Source organism: Anabrus simplex, chromosome 1, assembly GCF_040414725.1.
Source record: "Anabrus simplex isolate iqAnaSimp1 chromosome 1, ASM4041472v1, whole genome shotgun sequence".
NCBI classification, from domain to species: Eukaryota; Metazoa; Arthropoda; class Insecta; order Orthoptera; family Tettigoniidae; genus Anabrus; species Anabrus simplex.
Genome location: NC_090265.1, coordinates 792,649,594 through 792,668,856, shown reverse-complemented (window position 1 = coordinate 792,668,856; position 19,263 = coordinate 792,649,594). Strand labels below are relative to the sequence as shown.

Here is a 19,263-nt window from a genome sequence, read left to right as displayed (position 1 = left end):
AGGGTTTAATTTTGTAGTTGTAATTTGGAGAAACATGCGTCTTGGGAACTATGCCTTCTGTGAATTGGGAGCACGTGTTGAATAATGTGGACGAGATTTAGAAGAAGTAATAATTTATCGTGACTCATGAACCACATGTCCGATGATATTGACGTTTAACCAATATCACGTGCGTGGTGTTTGTCGACCAATACTTCTGAATTTTGAATCGCTGATTTTCTACATAATCAACGTTGTGATAACTCTGCTAATTTTATTTCCAAGTGATAGCCCAGATTCAATCACATTTCTATAGGTGTCGAGTGTAACGATCATCAGATATGGTCGTATGAATATTCCAGGGACAGGAAAATAAAAATCATAACTTAAACTTCAGAATCCGATTATAAAATATGTTAATAATAATTGTGTATCATTTGTGTGAGTGAAGGATGTGTGCAGAAGTTACTTATATTTTTCTGTGATTTATTGAAATGTGGTTTGACCTGGCCACGTGTTCATCATGTTGGCCCCAGGTTATTTCAGTGTTCTTTGTGATTATTTGTTAGGACTCATGCCTTCAGTGAATTTTATTGATATCTTATGTAAAGTTGACATTAACGTACCACAAAAAATGAATAGGTGCGTATTATTAAAAAACCATATGAGCAAAGTGCCTAAATTGTAAATATTGTAAAATCTATTTTTAAGGCATCGAGTAACACAAGTTATTTAATGTTATGCATTATTCAAAGCAGTTTGGAAGGATTTTCATGGAAATAATAATCCTTGTGAACATAATTAATTTTGTAAAATCTTGAAGAGACATAATTAAAATTACGTGAATTAAAATTAATTAATTATTAATTAAAATTACGAGAATGTAGTCCAGTGGAACTCACACCAGAAAGTTGAAATATCGTTAATAGAATTTTTCCATGAAGGAGAAAGGTAATAATGTAACATTTCTAATGATATTTACAAAGTACAAAGCTGCAGACAGTGGGGTTTCAAAACCACTATCTCCCAAATGCAAGCTGAGAAAGTGGGCACCACCAACAACATGGCCAACACGCTCGGTTCACTTTTTTGTGTTAAGAAAGGTAGATGCTATCGCGAAAGCCCAGGATAGTTTTCACCCTCAATAATTTATTTTTTATTCAAGACATATGTGGGATAATGGTTATTTTATTTACATTACAGTTAAATGCAGGCTCCACTGTGGAAGGAGAAGGAAGTTGTAAAATATCAAACAACTTTAGGAAAAGAATTCAAATCGATATCGTCAATATTAACTCAATTTTTGTTATTTCTGTGTTATATGAAGTGCTAGTTGTAATAAATGTCAAACCTACCATTTTAAATATTTGTTTTTCAATTGTTGTCAGTCCTTAAATCTTACCTGCCCTTTTAAAATAAGCAAGCCTGTCAGCAAACGGTCCACCCTTGGGACTCTCGTCTCTGGCTGAGCCGACTGGGAATGAAAGGGGCAGTATGACCGGAGGAAAAGATCCATTGGATGTATGTACATTTATTTCTCTATTTACCACAACACGAACTACTTCTTCTTCTTCCAAGGAAGATAAGTGTCCTCCATGTAAATGTCTTGCGCCACCCCAGGGGTGCATGACTCCTGGTTTACGAACCACTAGTGCAGACAAACCCTCCCATGTATTAACTAGCCAAGAAATCTATGAAAATGAGCTCCATTCTTCAGTGGCCATGTTCATGGACTTCTTTATTTTCAGCCAATTCTTTTTTTCTGTTAAACAAATGGCTTTATGTCACACCAACACAGATAGGTCTTATGGCAAAGACGGGACAGGTGAGGGCTATGAGTGGGAAGGAGGCGGCCGTAGCCTTAATTAAGCCTCAGCCCCAGCATATGCTTGGTTTGAAAATGGGAAAAAACGGAAAACCATCTTCAGGGCTGCAGACAGTGGGGTTCAAAACCACTATCTCCCAAATGCAAGCTGAGAAGGTGGGCACCACCAACAACATGGCCAACACGCTCGGTTCACTTTTTTATGTTAAGAAATAAGATAAATGAGCTTCCGATCAGTAAAAATGGAGTACTGCACATTTCAAAGTCAATACATTTCATTTCAGAATCTGGTTTTCACAAGCCCTCCTTACACAGTGATTTTAAATGTATAACAGTTCATTTAAAATAGAAGTGTGTTTTGAAATACGGACATGTCTAGATGGAACTATAAGCAGTTAATTTCATTAGGGGCTATAATAACGTGCACTTGAGTTTCTATTGCAGATTTAGGTATGAGGAAAAAAAAAAAAAAAAAAAATTAAACTGAAAAGAGGAAGGAAAGGAAGGGAATAATAATAAGTTCTCAAAATAAGAAATTGTCCATTTTACTCTAATAATACAATATTTTGTAACTCTTACATTACACAGCCTTACAAAAAAAGGCCAACATAAAATCACTAAATCCATCTAGTGACAAGGAATTTTCCCCATTAAATAAACAGCAAATTCTGTTTATAAGTACTAAAATTAAAATTTATCCACATAAATGCCTTGCTTCATAATAATGTAAAGTTCTGACATCATATATACTGTAATCATAAAAGTTTATGTACAAAAAAAATTATACAATTCATATTCATCAAACTCCTTTATTCAGCCATAAAAGTGAAAGAAGGAAGATAATGAATGAGAGGAGAAAGTATAATACCTATCTATTATGATGTTCTCTAGGTTGAATTTGTTTCATGAACATCCTCTCAGTAATAGCCTGAAGGCTGGTTGGGAAACTGGTTATTCATTCCACCGCCATGCTGCTGGAATGACTGTTGGTTATACTGATCAGGATAGGATGGGTCATTATATGAGTTTGGATATACTTGAATCTGCTGGGGATAATGTGACTGATTATTGTAATAGTTGTTGAATCCTCCACCATAACTTCCAGAAGTAGAAGTAGTAGAATAATTCTGAATTCCCTGTTGATACCCTCCAGGTCCAGGTGGATATGAACCTTGGCCACCATACTGATTACTGTAAGATGAATTTGACTCATAATTACCAAACTGCTGCTGTTGGTACGGATGAGTCTGCATTGGTCTCTGCCGAGAAGAAGAGTCCAAAGTTGGTACAGGCTGTCCACTTTCACTAGAATTATTTCCACCTCCTACTGTACTAATTTGCTTTGAAGTGTTTAGCGAATCCTGCACAGGGTTGATTTTCAAGTTAGGATGAGCAGGGCTATCTATTCTAGGGCTCTGCTTTTGAATAAATTTTCCAGGTAACTGACCCATAAGGTTGGCAATAATTTCTTTGGTTTCCCGAAGAATAGTCTTAGAATCTTCTACCTTCTTATTAGTGTCATTAACTTGCAATTTTGCCAATTTTTCAGCCTCCTTAGCCTTTTCCCTTTCTTTAACTTTCCTGGACGCAGCAGCATATATGTCTTCAAAAGAATAGTCATCATCTGAATCATCCATTTTTGTACTATTTTCAGGTGCACCTTTACCTATGGAAACATCAGTTTCCTCTAATTTCTCTCGCTTTCCACGGTCATCCTGTGAAGGATTAATACCTCCAAGTCGCAGTGAAAATGGGGACAAACGCCCAGAACCCACGTCATCAGATCTTGAAGAATGTGGTGGTGAATGAACACTAGACTTAACAGTACCTGTTTCGCACTGTCCAAGACCAACATATTTTCGCAGCCTTTCCACTCTATCAGGATCTCTTTCTTCCATGTTTTTGAGATATGTTATCAGACACTGTTGTTCGTCAGGGGACAAATCCTTAAAATTCTGTAACAAACTCTTCAATTCCTCTTCTGACAGGTCATCCATATTTTCCGATTGTTTGATACGGCTAATAACATTGGACTTCCCTGGTCTGTCTTGAACTCTACCTCCAGGTGACTGATGAATAGGGAAAAGTGGTTTGTTAACCATAGAATGACCAGGCGAGATATATTTATCTTCATATGCTGATTGCAATAACTGGAGGCCACTTACTCTAGGCTCATTCACCATGTCACTCTTAGTATTCAATGGACCTGTAGTGGATGATCTAGAAGTAACAGTTGACATTAACATCTGGAATGGTGTTTCTTCACGTTTTTCAAGAGTATCAGAAACTTTAGCACCTGGGGGTAATTTGCAATCATCTTGTTTTGCGTTCTGCTTTTGCTGAGCTAAAAATTCAGCTGCTGAAATGGGCTCATGGGATCCAGCAGAAGCCTGTGCCATTCCTACCACTGCATTAATGAGTTGTTGCAATTCCTCCTGAGACACATCCGTTTTCCCCTGGGCAACAAGAGCAGCTGCTATTTGCTGAGCAATTGCAACCTTATCCACAACTCCCACACCAGGAACAGCAACAGGCTCAGTCATTGGCACAACAGGTGCATTAGGTTCTATGCCTGCAAGGGAAACTGGACCTACATCTACACCATCTTCTGTAATCATTTTACTTTCACGACTAAGTGAAGCTGCTGGTCTGAGTTTGGGAGTACTAGTTTCTAAACTAGCTAGCAGATTGGACAAATTATGAATACAAGATCGGGTAGCAAATACCATTGCTCTAGGAACAATTCCAGCAAAGAGTTGACCTTTCAATTTTTCACGAACAGTTTCAAATAACACCACAATCTCTGAATCATCCAACAGACTCTGGGAGAAACCTGGAGTGGTTCTTTCTAAAGCCAAGGCTTTAGCCATAAGAGTATTGATTCGAGGACCCAAGGATCCAAGCTGGTTTTCCATTGCAGTTAAGAGTCGCAACACAGTAACAACGTTTGTACTATCACCTCTAAAACCTTCATTAAACAAATGCCTTGAGCGTCCTAAACGATCCCTCCCACCTCCATGCCCCAATTTATTAGGATCTTCTTGCCACCATCTTCCAGGACGTGGGGAAAGACGACCTGAACTAGGATCTCGAGGCAGCTCTTGGTCTTCCCATGGACTTGGGGAACGCTTGGCTGAATCTTTAATATCACTCCCTGTAAGAGCTTTCCAAGTATTCTTAATGTCAGCAACTGTGACATCCTTCTTGAATTTACCATTCTTTTCAGTTCCTGATGATGGAGATATAATAATAACATCATCATCAGCCGCAGCAGGTGGATTTTTTTTAGGATGCATTTTAGGCCTTTCACTGGGAAGTTCAAGCTTTATTTTCCATTGCTCCTTTTTAACTCTAATTTCTTCTTCATAAAGTTCTTTCATCCTCTTATTCCAAAACTCGATCCATTCTGGTTTGAAATCGTGTTTACTTGGATCTTTGTTTTCAGCCTGTAATTCCTTATATCTTCGATTCCAGAACTTCTTCCATTCGTCTGGATATAGAGGATGTTTCTCAGGATTTTTTTCATGATATTTCAATTCTTTAGCCATTTCTCGTTCAATTCTGTCTGCTTCATCTCGAAATCTAGCCCATTTACTTCTTTCATGTCTAAGAGAATCTTCAATGGATTCTTCTTTTCTTTTCTCTTGATATTTACTTCTTACTTCTCTGTTTGGTGATCTCCTCCGATGCTGTGGTGACCTAGAGCGCTGATGCCAACGACGTCCTTTTGAATCTCTACTTCTTGAACGAGATCTTCTATTCCTTGATCTTGATCGTCTTGAACCTGACCATGAACGAGACCTAGGCCTCCGTGAGTACCTGGCCCGTCTATATTTATCATACTTTCTATAATCATGCCTTGAATGTGATCTAGATCGTGACCTTGATCTGGAACGAGATCGGGATGGTGAAAGTGACGAGCTAGAGATAGTCGAAACCGACGATAATGATTTTTTATCTAAGCCCACTTTATCTGGTTTCTTCTCTTTGATACCTGAAAGCAATACACAATATTATGGAGAGTGATCTTTAACATGTACGATAAAAACAGGATTGTAATAGAAAGAAGTATAAACCTGATTCAACAGAAGATTTTCCTTCAGCTTTCATGGATTCTGCAGCTTTCTTCTCCAATTCAGCCAGCTTCTTGAAGACATCTTCTTCCTCCACATCTTCACTATTACGTGTCCGTAACCTGCTCCGGTCACAAGTGATTTTGCCCTTAATGAAAGTGCTGGAAAAGGATCAGAAATCAAGATAAAAGGTTCTGAATTTATTTTCATACAATAGTTTTAGTTAAGTATAAATATTTAAATATTTTAATGCAATAGTTAGAAAATTAAAATACAGGGCAAATACAAACTAAAAGTAGACAGATATTTTTGTAGGGATGTAAGTTGAGAACAGAACTAATGTGCTAGCAGATATATAGTCAGAAATTTGAATATTCACTCAGAAGAAACAGACACACAAGGATGAATTTTCCCATTTGCATCCCATCAGGCAACAATTTCCAGTGAAGCACTAGCTACTTGATACCTTGAGATTTGGTGTCATTTTGACAAATTAGAAGTCCTTCTCTAGAGCCCGCCTGGTGGCCATGATCGTTAAGGCGCTGAAGTCTAAAAACGGTCTAACGCCGAGGTTAGCCGGTTCGAGTCCCGTTGGTCGGCAGGGTAGGGGAGGTGGTGGTATACAATTTCTAATCACTAGATTGCGTGCCAAAAGCCTGGATTAAATTCCAAACCTCTCCGCAGTGCTCATATGGAGTGAGGGCATATGACGCTGTTGATGGTGATTCGTCCGTCGGATGGGGACGTTAAGCCTTGAGCAGACCCCTTGGTGCTATTCGACAGGAGTAGGCTATGTGCCGGCACCGGGTTTCACCCTCTCCCTACTATCATATATCACGTCATTCATTTCATCTCTCATTAACTCCTCTGATGAGGTTGACGTCAGGAAGGGCATCCGGTCATAAAAAAACCGCCACGACAAATTCATCTCACCTCATACCCGACCCCGTAGGGAAACGGGACAAGGGTTGGACAAACAAACAAGAAGTCCTTCTCTAGAGAAATGAGATCATTGTTTACAAACTCCTTACTATAAAATGGCTAAATTGTACAAAGGGGAAGAAGTTGCTAGGAGCCAAGTCCAGTGAACAGAGGATGGATGAGAGAGAATTTCATTTCTCATTGTCACAGCATGCGCAGTATGAATGACATGTTGAACAAGTCGTGTAGGCCTATGGGTCTCCAGCATTCTGCAATACTTTCAATACTTCTCCACATAACTGTGTAAACAGGTTATGGCAGGTCTGCCAGTGAAGACAACACATTTTGTACCTGAAGAAGACATCTTGCTGATCCCAGAATATGTTCATGACAGTGTGAACTTGGACTTGTAAAACAGAGCAGAGTCTACATCTATCCACTGCCTTCTCATTAACTTTGTTTTGAAACTGCAACAATAAGACCTTAGACTTGCTCACTGTGAGTAGGGAATCAAAATTTCCATCTTTTCAGCCTTTTCTACTTGACAACAGTGTGTTATGATAGAACACCTTCCTGATTCACAGTGGTGTTCTAGCTGAATCTCTCTAACACACTTCCCGTAGCAAATTCAAAACTTAATCACTTCAGTGATCCACCAGTAAGGGATTCTTCATTGGATATTTGGATGTTCTAGAATTTTAATTACTAAACTATTTCTGTATCAATGCTTCTTGAAAATGACTGAAGTTCTCCTTGGAAACCTAACTGTAAACCGTACACGTCTAGTCTCTTTCAGAATTTTTAATGGCAAATTCTTTCACTGGTCTACAGCATAGTACATGACAAATTGATACAGGTAAAAAAAAATTACACTAAATAATACTCTAATTGTGGACGAATGCGTGGGCATGGATAGATTCTATCCTGCACTGAGGAAGGCTGGAGTAGAAAATTTTGGACCAACTTGTACTTTATCCACTCATGTTCTCACACAGTAAGCCGCTGCTCTTTATCCGTTTTTAGAGATTTATATATATTCATATACATACTCACTCCCGTAGCTTTCTTAAGTAAACATCAATAATACTCTAATACACATTACTCATTTCTTTATAAATAAACAAACCATAAGGATCTGGAACACAACATCCTTTCAAGGTATAAAACCTACTGTATGACGATTACTTTCCTTTTAAAAATACTGGCTATTATGAAGTAAATGTAATGTATCTTACCATCATTCCAAAGTCAATTCTTGCACTCCTGCATCACTACAGTTTATACATTACCATTAATTATTTTCACTAGGCAACATTTTATACAGTACCCTCAATTCATCTCATTAGGCAAGAACAACACAGTTCTAGACATACAGTATATATGAATAAGAAGTCCTTAGACGGAGGAGAGAACAAAACCTACCACCATTAGGAAAGGACAGCAACTGTCTAGTTTTTAAATACGGCAAATAGTTGGGGTGATAATTTTACTTGGTGACAAGCATTTTCTTAATGAGCAACAGTAGAACTTCTCTGCTTTTGTTTGCAAGTGAGTAACCATACATGAAATACTGCACCAACCATGGCTTCATACAGTATATTTATGTTGTCTGGAGAGTGTGAATTTTGTAAAAGGTAACTGCAGCAATGGACAATGGGAAAGATAACTACCTAAGCAAATTCTTAAAAGCTCAAAAACCGGATAATGTTAACTGATAGTTGCTGTTCCATTAAAAATCAGGATTTTTTCCTTATTTCGTCCGCATTTCATACAATCCTCCACCAGTTATTATTTACACAGGCAAGAGCATGAACATCTTGGAACTCATGCATGCTCATGTATTGTCAATTTATCTCAGTTGTTGATATATTTCTATAACATTCTTCGATGAGAGTCGAAATGAACCAGCATGTTTGGTCTGTGCATAACCTGTCATAAGTAAAAACCATCCTTCTACAAAATATCTCATTCTACACTTTAGAAAGAAAAAAAAACAAACAACAACAACAACAACAAAAAGTGTATGTACAGTAAAAGTATGTTGTTAGCATTTGTCCACATTTGATCCAAGGACACTCAATCTACATATAAATTCAGCTAAAAGAAACATTTGGAAAATTTCCAAGCAAATTTCAGTTGAAAAAGGGAACTCTTCAGTACTCAAAACTAAGTATTCTGTGTTCATTAGATACAAACTTACTTGAATGAAGTTCTTTACCAGATTTGCTATCTATGTGTCTTATGAATCATAAGGGAACCCTTTTTGTAGAGAAAAGTTCTTCACTGGAGCTCATTTTCAATTGTGCATGATGAGTATCACAGTATTTAAAAATCATTCCCTTGTACTACTACTGAAACACTTGTACAAAAAACTGTATGGCTTTGCCTCAAACAAGGATGGTGTCTCCTCACTGTAACATCCAAAGATGTAATTCCCTGTGCATAAGGCAAGTTGTACAAAGGCCAAAAATACTGGTTCACTAGGACCTGTATGACTTGCATTGAAGAGCACAACAGAAATATATCAACCACTCAGCCAAATTGGCAATAGCTGAGCATGACATGTCATGTTGCCTATTCAAAGCAAAACTGGTTAAGAATCATATGAGATGCAGAGAAAATAAGCAAAAATACTGATTTTAATAAAAAAAGCACTTTTTCAAAACTGATTTTAAAAACTGTTCATTAAAATAAATTTGACCTTCCACTAGCAAAAATATAACCAGATTAGCTGCTTCACAATATACAACATCAATATATATATATATATATATAAAACTTTTCTTTGAATAATGTTCTGGGGGATTTACAACAAGAGTAGCTATGAAAATGTTGTAAACTTTAGGCTGGGAAGACTTGGGAGCAAGGAGACAAGCTGCTTGACTGAGCAGTATATTCCAAGCTGTCAGTGGGGGACATGGCATGAAAGGACATTAGTAGACGAATAAGGTTGAGTAGCATTTTAAATGAGAAGATCACAATATGAAGATATGGTTGAAATTCAGGGACAAACTGGGGCAAATATTTGTTTATAGGAATTGGAGTTAGGGATTGAAATAATTTACCAAGGGTGTTTGGGAAAATTCTGGAGAATAGAATCAGGAGGAGGGTGGAAGAGTAGTTAAGAGAAGAGCAGTATGGCTTCAGATCAGGAAGGTCCACAGTAGACCTTATATTCATTACAAGAGCATCAATATGAGTGGGGGTAAAGATCTACTGATGGCCTTCTTGGACTTATGATCGAAGTAGACTACAGAAGGAGTGATGGGGATTTACCATGGGTGTGTCAAGTGTCAGTTGTGTGAAAGTAGGAGAGAGAATGGAGTGGTTTGAGCAAGAAAGTGGATTAAGGCAAGGAAGTGCTCTGTCACCTTTGCTCTTCATTGTAGTAATGGACAAGCTAATGACAAAACTGGCAAGAAACACTGGGGAAGAAAAAATGAAAATGATGACGTTTGCAGATGAATTCTTGTTTTATCATTTTTTTTTGCTGGTGTGAAAATGGGAAAGCACAGAAAAACTGTCTTCAGGGCTGCCGACAGTGGAATTCGAACCCACTAACTCCCCGATGCAAGTTTACAGAAGCGCACCCCTAACCGCACACGTTAGTCTGGGGAGAAAAAGGAGAGGATTACGCCCAGTGCAGAAGACTTGTTAGCCTGGGGAGAAAAAGAAGAGGATATCCAAAACAGTAGGTGAAATAATATGGAATGAAATTTAATGACAAAAAGTAGATTAAGACACAAGTGATCGCAACTAGAAAGGAGAGACCTACGGGAGGGATAATGCTTGGAGGAAAACCGCTTAGTAAGGTAGAGAGTTTCAAGTACCTGGGAAGTATTAGAGGAAAGTGGAAGAAATTATAAGGAAATAATCAAGCGTAGAAGACAAGCAGGAGCATTCCTGAGAAGTGTCAGAAGCCTGGTTTAGAGCAAGGATGTCCCTCAGAGAAGCAAAAGGACGTGTTACGCAATGCAGCAGAAACTTGGGTAATCAGGCAGAGAGCCATAATTACGATGCTGGAGCCACCATCACTGCTTGCAGGCTTCACCCGTGTCTCCAGAGCTGTCGTGCTTTCACACAGGGCACTCGCTTTTTCCACTGGGCCTTGAACTACGGACTCCACAACTGTAAGCATGAACCGCTTCCCGTCCGGTTCGTTGTTGTCCTGCATGACGTCTGTAATCACCTCGGTTCTGAGAGAGCGCACTTCATTGCCCGAAGAATTGATTTGGTCCTTCATTTCTTGAAACTGGGCCTCAATTTTCCAGTAGTTTTTCCGATTGGGCCTCGATTTTTCCAGACCGGGCCTCAATTTTTTTAGACTGGGCCTGAATCAAAGCAGTTAGCTGTGCGAACATAATGCTTACCCGGATGTTGGTTTCTTCCTCCGAGTTGACTTGGAAGTCGAAACTGCCTGGGTCCTCCTCGTTATCCATCACATCCTGGTGAAGCCTGTCTTGTAGGTCCGCTTTGCTTCCAGCCGTCGGAAAACCTCGGGATGTCAGCGCTTTCCGTGACATCGCCACGGTGATTTGGTCGATCTTCATTTCAGAGTTTCGAAGTGTCCTGTCCTGGTCACCAATTTTATCGTTCTCAAATGCGATTTTATTTGACAGAAATGAATACCACACAAGAAGACGTTCACTTCCTTATATAAATTACTTTATAATCACTCTAAGTCACATCACGCAATTATACACACTAGCAAGTGACACTACAACACTTAATAGCGGAGTACCCTGAAGTCGATTCTGATAAGTACAGATATCAACAACACTGACTCTCGCACTATCACAAACTCTCCTAAACTGACCGACTCCACCTCGGAGCCGAACAGTCACTCGCTGCCATCACTTGCCTTCGAGTCCAACCTGACTCACTGACTGACAGCTCGATACATATACCATTTGATCAACCATCTAGAATTATCGGTTTCTGGAAGGATTCTTACAACACACTAATGGAACACACTTGAAACATTGATTGACCAGCTAGTCGAAAAGATTACTGGAACTGTCGTTACTGTTTACCAATACACATAGAACTCTCTCCAACATTCCCAATATCTCTATATGTATCTGGATAATAAACCTTACAGTAAGTTTCCAGAACCATTCATATATACCAAATTATAGTAGAATAAGTCCAATATACGATCATTAAACAGTTTTCTACCGCTTTCGACTATATAGATTTTGAGGTTAAACCTATACACAATACGTATTTGCGGTTATATAAATTTAAATCATATATTATTAAAGTTAAATATGACTAATATATAATTAAAATATATTAAACATAATAATTCAAGGTTTTACACCAGTTACGATGTCGTACCTATGACATCATAAGCAGACGTTTTGCGAAAATCAGCAGTTATTATTGATGAAGCTTCGATAATTCCTGAATTAGCAGCAAGTTGCATTGATTGCCTACTAAAGGACATTGTGAGGTACGAAAAATAAAGAAGTGGTAAGATTGTCATATTTGGGGGAAGATTTTCATCAAATTTTTCCTTTGGCATCCAAAGATGGAAGCGCTTAGGTATGAGGCATGTACCCAGAATGTTCAAATATGGCCAAAAAAAGTACTGTACTTGAAAACAAATATGTGTGAAAACCTTCCAAAAAGGAATTTGCAGCACAGCTACTACAATTAGGAAATGATGAAATAAAAAGTTGAATGGGAATATAATAAGGGTTCCCAATTACTTCATAAGTAACGATTTATTGGCAAGTCACATTTTCAGCAATTGTATAGACTAATCCTTCAGCTTACTATAACTAAGCAATTGCAAGTCCCTTCAGTGATCACTGTAGACGATTGTAACACTATAAATGAAGACGTTCTTCACCTAATCCCACAAAGTTTTAAGGAATACAACAGTTCAAAAATAATAAAGGTGTTCATTAATCCACCTATTCAATACTTTATTTCCGCTTATAGTGGTTACATAAACACAATAACATGTTTCGCCCTTAATTTAGGGCATCTTCAGCCTAAAATATGATCTTCATAAGTACACATAATATTACAATAGAATTTGGTACATATAATGTGAATATTGATACATTCATAAAAACATGTTAATGGAACACTGTCAATGATCATACTAAAACTATCTTGTCAGAGACTAAGACTTCCTCCAATAAAATTACGTAGTTCTAATTAAAATGGTTCAAATAAAATTGTTTGTGGTTTCACCTAATGTGACAATGTGTACATATATTACCAACAAAATGAAGGCATTAACATAAGCACAAAAACGTACATCATGTACACAAGATGTTCAAGGCCGCTTTTAAAGTCATAAGTATGAAGGTATTAAAACATTCAAAGGTAGATATACGTAAATGCGAAACTGGAACATCGGTTGATTGTCGTAGAAAAAGTGGCCCTTTGTACAGGTAGGAAATATTGTCAGAAACCTTTGTCGAGAGACACCGGTAGATTCAGGAATAATGTTCACTGTAAGAGAAGGGAAGGAAGTATTAAAAAGGTAAACACAAGGAGATAAACCTTATTACTTTGCTTAGAATAGATGAGGACTTACGTGTTTGCTGTAAGTTGTTACTTAATATCTACCATTGTGTTAGTAACCGTTCTTCTGTTAGCTCTGTCTCTCGTATTGTATCTGTGCTGCAGAGGCGGTAGTGAACTCAGAGGGAAAGGGAGGAGAGGATGGGTGGAGTTAACTGTGTCGAAGCTGGCGAAGGGGTGGAGATATCATATTTGCTGGAAGTAGGCCTATTATCCGTAGGTATGGATGGAGTTTTAGAGTATGAAGAATTAAATATATTAGGTATCCTAAATTGATTTGAACCAACTGTATTTAATCATTTAGACGTTAATTCATGTAACAAGCTTTTAATATCTGTGATGTCATTAAGATTCTGACCCTTGTCATATGTCTGGTCTAAATAGATATATAAACTTTCTAGTTTGTTCAACATTATTCCTTTTTCTGTGTTTCTAATTATCGCTAGATTTTTCTCCATGGATTCAAATCGGTGACAAGTCTCCCTCATAAGCAAACTCATCGCTGAATATTTTCTATGTTTTTCCGCGTTAACATGTTCCATGTATCATGTCATAAAGCTTCTCCCAGTTTGTCCAACATATGAAAAATAACACTGTGTACATTTAAGTCTGTATACTCCCGATCTCAAATAACGATTTCTGTCAATTTTTGTATGATTAAAGAAAATGGATTGGTTAGTGTTAGTAGTTCTGAAAGCTATAGTAAAATTATGTTTTTTGAATATGTTAGTAATCTGGTGAATAGCTGGATTGTTATAAGTGAATGTAGCATACTCAGTCTTTGTGGTTTTGTCTGGTATCAGATTCATGGATAACCTGTTCTTAATTTTATTGATCAGTCTATTGATTATTCCTATTTTGAAAACATTCAGTTTAGCAAGATTCCTAATATAACTCAACTCTGTCTTCAAATTCTTGGGAGATAGAGGAATTCTAAGTGCTCTGTATATAAGACTGTGAAAAGATACCTGTTTATGTGAATTTGGGTGTAATGAGAAATTGTTTATAGTTTTAGATGATTGTATCAGCTTTCTGAAGATTTGGAAATCAAGGGTGTTATCCTTACACGTGACTGTTACATCTAGAAAATTCAATGAGTTATAGACTTCGTCCTCTTTTGTGAATTTCAAATTGGGTTCAATTTCATTTAACTTATCTAGAACTCCTTGACTATTAGTGACATTTTTGTTTATAATTACAATCGTATCATCTACATATCTGAACCGTAAATCAATTCCTTTAATTTTTGCTATTATTTTGTTGTGCTTGTTTGAATCCATGAATATGTCACCCATTGCTAATCCATTGTTTATAAATTCTATATTTAAAAGAGAAGTAATTATTGTCTAATACGAATGTTAATAATCTAATGAACTCTTCTACTTCTAGTTTACTATAACTACTGTGTTTACAAATATTATTGTGTATAATATTAACAGTTTGTTCTGTCGGAATATTCGGGAACATATTCACTACGATACGAGCACATCGTCTGATTTGGACACATACCAAACTTATTCAGAATGTCACACAAGTCAATGGAACTTATTAAGGGTTGCTTATTATTAAAAGTGTAATGTTTTTTCAAAAAATTATGACTATTTGGAGACCTTATACGTGGGAAAATTTCGGCAATTGATTATCGGGCGAATCAGAAGATCTTTTATATGTATTTTGGGCAAAGCTCTAGTCACTCGGAGCCTAGGATTTATATTGACGAGTTTTCGCAATTCTTGTTCGGTAAAAAGAAACTTGGATCTTTTAAGTAAGGCCTTAAAGTTGCGTTGTGCTTTTGTTAACGGATCTTTAGTCACTATCGTGTATTTGATCCATCAAAACGATTGCCCCCCCCCTTATCAGCCTTGGTCACTATGATACTGTTATCTTCAATTTTCAATTTCAAGTTTTTTTATTGTTATCTGTTGTTTAGGATCAAAATTGGTACAAATCTCTTTAGCTAATCTCGGCAATTTTTTCTTTAACTCCAATCTTACTTCGTCTTGCACATTGTATGGGAGTTTTGAGATGTTCGCTTCCGCTTCTGCTACAGTGATAATGTTATTTATTTCTCTATCTTTATTAGACCAATTGTGTTTTGGACCCCTTTTAAATAACCCATTCTCTCCTTCTGTAAACTGTACCTTTGTCAAGTATTGGGCCTGTATTTTGTTCTTTAATCTTTTGTTTACTGTGACATATTTGTGTGTCTTTCAAATGATTAATTTTCTAATTCAATGTAACCTGTTTCTTACTAAGTGTGTACATTAGTTTGTGTTCCATGTGTTGATAAAATGACTGCCATTCTAATGGAGCTAAATCCTGAGTTACCGCTAAGTGAACGTTATATAATTGCAAATTCAATTTGGATTTCTTTCCGTAGTATGCCTTGATTTCATTTTTAAGCCATAATTCATTTACCTACTTTGGATTATGCTATGGCTTGGGCTGCTTATGTTCTTTCGTTGTGTTGATTTAAGAAATCTAGGTACCAGTTTTAGTCTCAGACATTGTTTAAGGAAAGCTATATCCTTTACTAATTTACAAATCTTCATTTTCAGATTGAGAAACTTATTTAATCTACATCTTGCCTGGTTGGCTATCATATTACACGTGACAAACCTCATTATTGGCCATATTGAAAATTAACAGTTCAAGAATAATAAAGGTGTTCATTAATCCACCTATTCTATACTTTATTTCCACTTATAGTGGTTACATAAATGCAATAACACTTATTTGAAACATGTTTTGCCCTTAATTTAGGGCATCTTCAGCCTAAAATATAATCTTCGTAAGTACGCATAATATTACAAGAGAAGCTAAAAGATTAGGTAATTACTGAAATTTGGTACATATAATGTGAATATTAAACGTCTCTGACAATATTTCCTGCATGTTCAATGGGCCACTTTTTCTACGACAATCAACTGATGTTTCAGTTTCGCCTTTATGTACATCTTTGAATGTTTTAATACCTTCATGTGACTTTAACAGCGGCCTTGAACGTGTTGTGTACATGACATACGTTTTTGTGCTTATGTTAACTCCTTCATTTTGTTGGCAATATACGCCTTATAACATTAGGTGAAACCACGAACAATTTTATTTGAACTATTTTAATTAGAACTATGTAATTTTTTGGAGGAAGTTTTAGTCTCTGACAAGATAGTTTTAGTATGATCATTGACAGTGTTCAATTAACATGTTTTTATTAATGTATCAATATTCACATTACATATACCAAATTGTAGTAATTAGCTCATCTTTTAGCTTCTAATGTAATATGTGTACTTATGAAGATTATATTTTACGCTAAAGATGCCATAAATTAAGGGCGAAACATGTTCCAAATAAGTGTTATTGCATTTATGTAACCACTATAAGTTACATTAATTTTGAACTGTAAATTTTCAATACGGACCAATAATGAGGTTTATAACATGTAATATGATAGTTAACCAGGCAAGATGTAGATTAAATAAGTTGCTCAATCTGAATATGAAGATTTGTAAATTAGTAAGGGGTATAGCTTTCCTTAAACTATGTCTGAGACTAAAACTGGTACCTAGATTTCTTAAATCAACACAATGAAAAAACATAAGCAGCCCAAGCCATAGCATAATCCAAAGTAAGGTAAATGAATTATGGCTTAAAAATTAAATCGAGGCATACTACAGAAAGAAATCCGATTGAATTTGCAATTATATAACGTCCACTTAGCTCCATTAGAATGGCAGTCATTTTCTCAACACATGGAACACAAACTAATGTACACACTTAGTAAGAAACACTATACATTGAATAAGAAAATGAATCATTTGAAAGAGAGAAATACGTCACAGTAAACAAAAGATTAAAGAACAAAATACAGGCCCATCGGACACTATTCTACGGTAGTTAACTTGACCAAGGTACAGTTTACGGAAGGAGAGAATGAGCTACTTAAAAGGGGTCCAAAACACAATTGGCAAAATAAAGATAGAGAAATAGATATCATTAACACTATAGCAGAAGCGGACTCCTATACAATGTACAAGATGAAGTAAGATTGAAGTTAAAGAAGAAATTGCCCAGATTAGCTAAAGGGATTTATACCAATTTTGATCCTAAACAACAGATAAAAAACACAAAATCGAAAACTGAAGATAACAGTATTACAGTGACCAAGGCTGACAAACGGGCGGGGGGGGCAATCGTTTTGATGGATAAGGATACATATATCAAAAAACTATTTTTTGATAATAAATAAACAGCAGTGACTGAATATCCGTTAACAAAAGTACAATACAACTTTAAGGCCTTACTTAAAAGATCCACGTTTCTTTTTACTGAACAAGAACAAAGAAAACTCGTCAATATGAATCCTAGGCTCCGAGTGACTAGAGCTTTGCCCAAAACACACAAAAAAGATCTTCCGATTCGCCCAATAATCAATTGCTGAAATTCTCCCATGTATAAGGTCTCCAAATACATTCATAATTTTTTGAAAAAACATTACACTTTTAATAATAAGCAACCCTTAAGAAATTCCATTGACTTGTGTGACATTCTGAATAAGTTTGGTATGCGTCCAAATCAGACGATGTGCTCGTATGATGTAGTGAATATGTTCCCGAATATTCCGACAGAACAAACTGGTAAAATTATACACGATAATATTTGTAAACACAGTAGTCTTAGTAAACTGGAAGTAGACGCGTTCATTAGATTATTAAGATTCGTATTAGACAATAATTACTTCTCTTTTAACAATAATAATAATAATAATCATCGTATGGCCTCAGCTACCGTGTGCAGACATTTGAATTTGACGCCATCTGGCTGTCTGTCGGCCTCCGGATCCCAAGATAGCGGGTTCAAACCCGGCAGAGGTAGTCGGCTTTTTGAAGGGCGGAGAAAAGTCCATTCGACACTCCATGTCGTACGATGTCGGCATGTAAAAGATCTCTGGTGGCACATTTGGTGTTTACCCGACAAAATTCATTAAATCTCTTTTAACAATAGAATTTATAAACAAATGGATTAGCAATGGGTGACCCAATATCGGGCATCCTTGCCGACATATTCATGGATTCAATTGAGCACAACAAAATAATAGCAAAAATTAAAGGAATTGATTTATGGTTCAGACATGTAGATGATACATTTGTAATTATAAACAAAGACGTCACTAATAGTCAAGATGTTCTAGATAAGTTAAATGAAATCGAGCCCAGTTATTTGAAATTCACAAAAGAGGACGAAGTCTATAACTCATTGAATTTTCTAGATGTACAGTCATGCGTAACGATAACGCTCTTGATTTCCAAATCTTTAGAAAGCCAATACTATCATCTACAACTATAGACAATTTCTCATTACACCCAAATTTACAAAAACAGGTATCTTTTCACAGTCCAATATACAGAGCACTTAGAATTTCTCTATCTCCCAAGAATTTGAAGACAGAGTTGAATTATATTAGGAATCTAGCTAAACTAAATACAATACAATACAATACAATGGATTTATTTTGTCTGGCAAGATTACGGCCATTAGGCCCTCTCTTCCATCTAACCAGAAAATGCAGTATCTGCATGTGCAAAATTGAAATAAATACACTTACAATTGAAACATCTTGCAACTACGAAACAATACAATATTATGAAAAAAATTTAAAATAGGAAAAAATAGGAGAATGATGATGATGATTATTTACACTATTATGACATGATTAGCTAATTTTTATTATCCTTGGTGATAACAGTGGGATATAAAGTCTATAGTTTGAGCAAGGCTAAATCTACAACATTTCCATAGCATTACTTAGTAGGAAGCAGTGACAAAGTTGCCTAAAACTAGCAGGTGAGGCTCCTCTGACAGAGACGGGTAGTGCATTTCATTGTCGTGCCGAAGAAATAACAAATGAGTTTGTGTATCGTG

General features: G+C 36.5%; 1 protein-coding gene across 2 annotated transcripts in view; it reads right to left on the bottom strand.

Moving 5' to 3' along the window:
* The window catches only part of LOC136857534 (uncharacterized protein CG7065), a 288,117-nt gene that overhangs the window by 152,777 nt on the left and 116,077 nt on the right, over positions 1 to 19,263 (bottom strand). Inside the window, exons 9-10 of one of the 2 annotated variants that reach the window (XM_067136263.2) lie at positions 5,881 to 6,038; positions 2,334 to 5,798 (exon numbers count right to left, since the gene is read on the bottom strand). The exons of the other annotated variant lie outside the window; for it this stretch is intronic. Of the exons in view, the coding sequence (XP_066992364.2) occupies positions 2,722 to 5,798; positions 5,881 to 6,038 (3,235 nt within the window). The 3' untranslated portion in view covers positions 2,334 to 2,721. Of the gene's footprint in view, positions 1 to 2,333; positions 5,799 to 5,880; positions 6,039 to 19,263 lie in introns of those variants that run through there. 2 annotated transcript variants of the gene reach the window in all.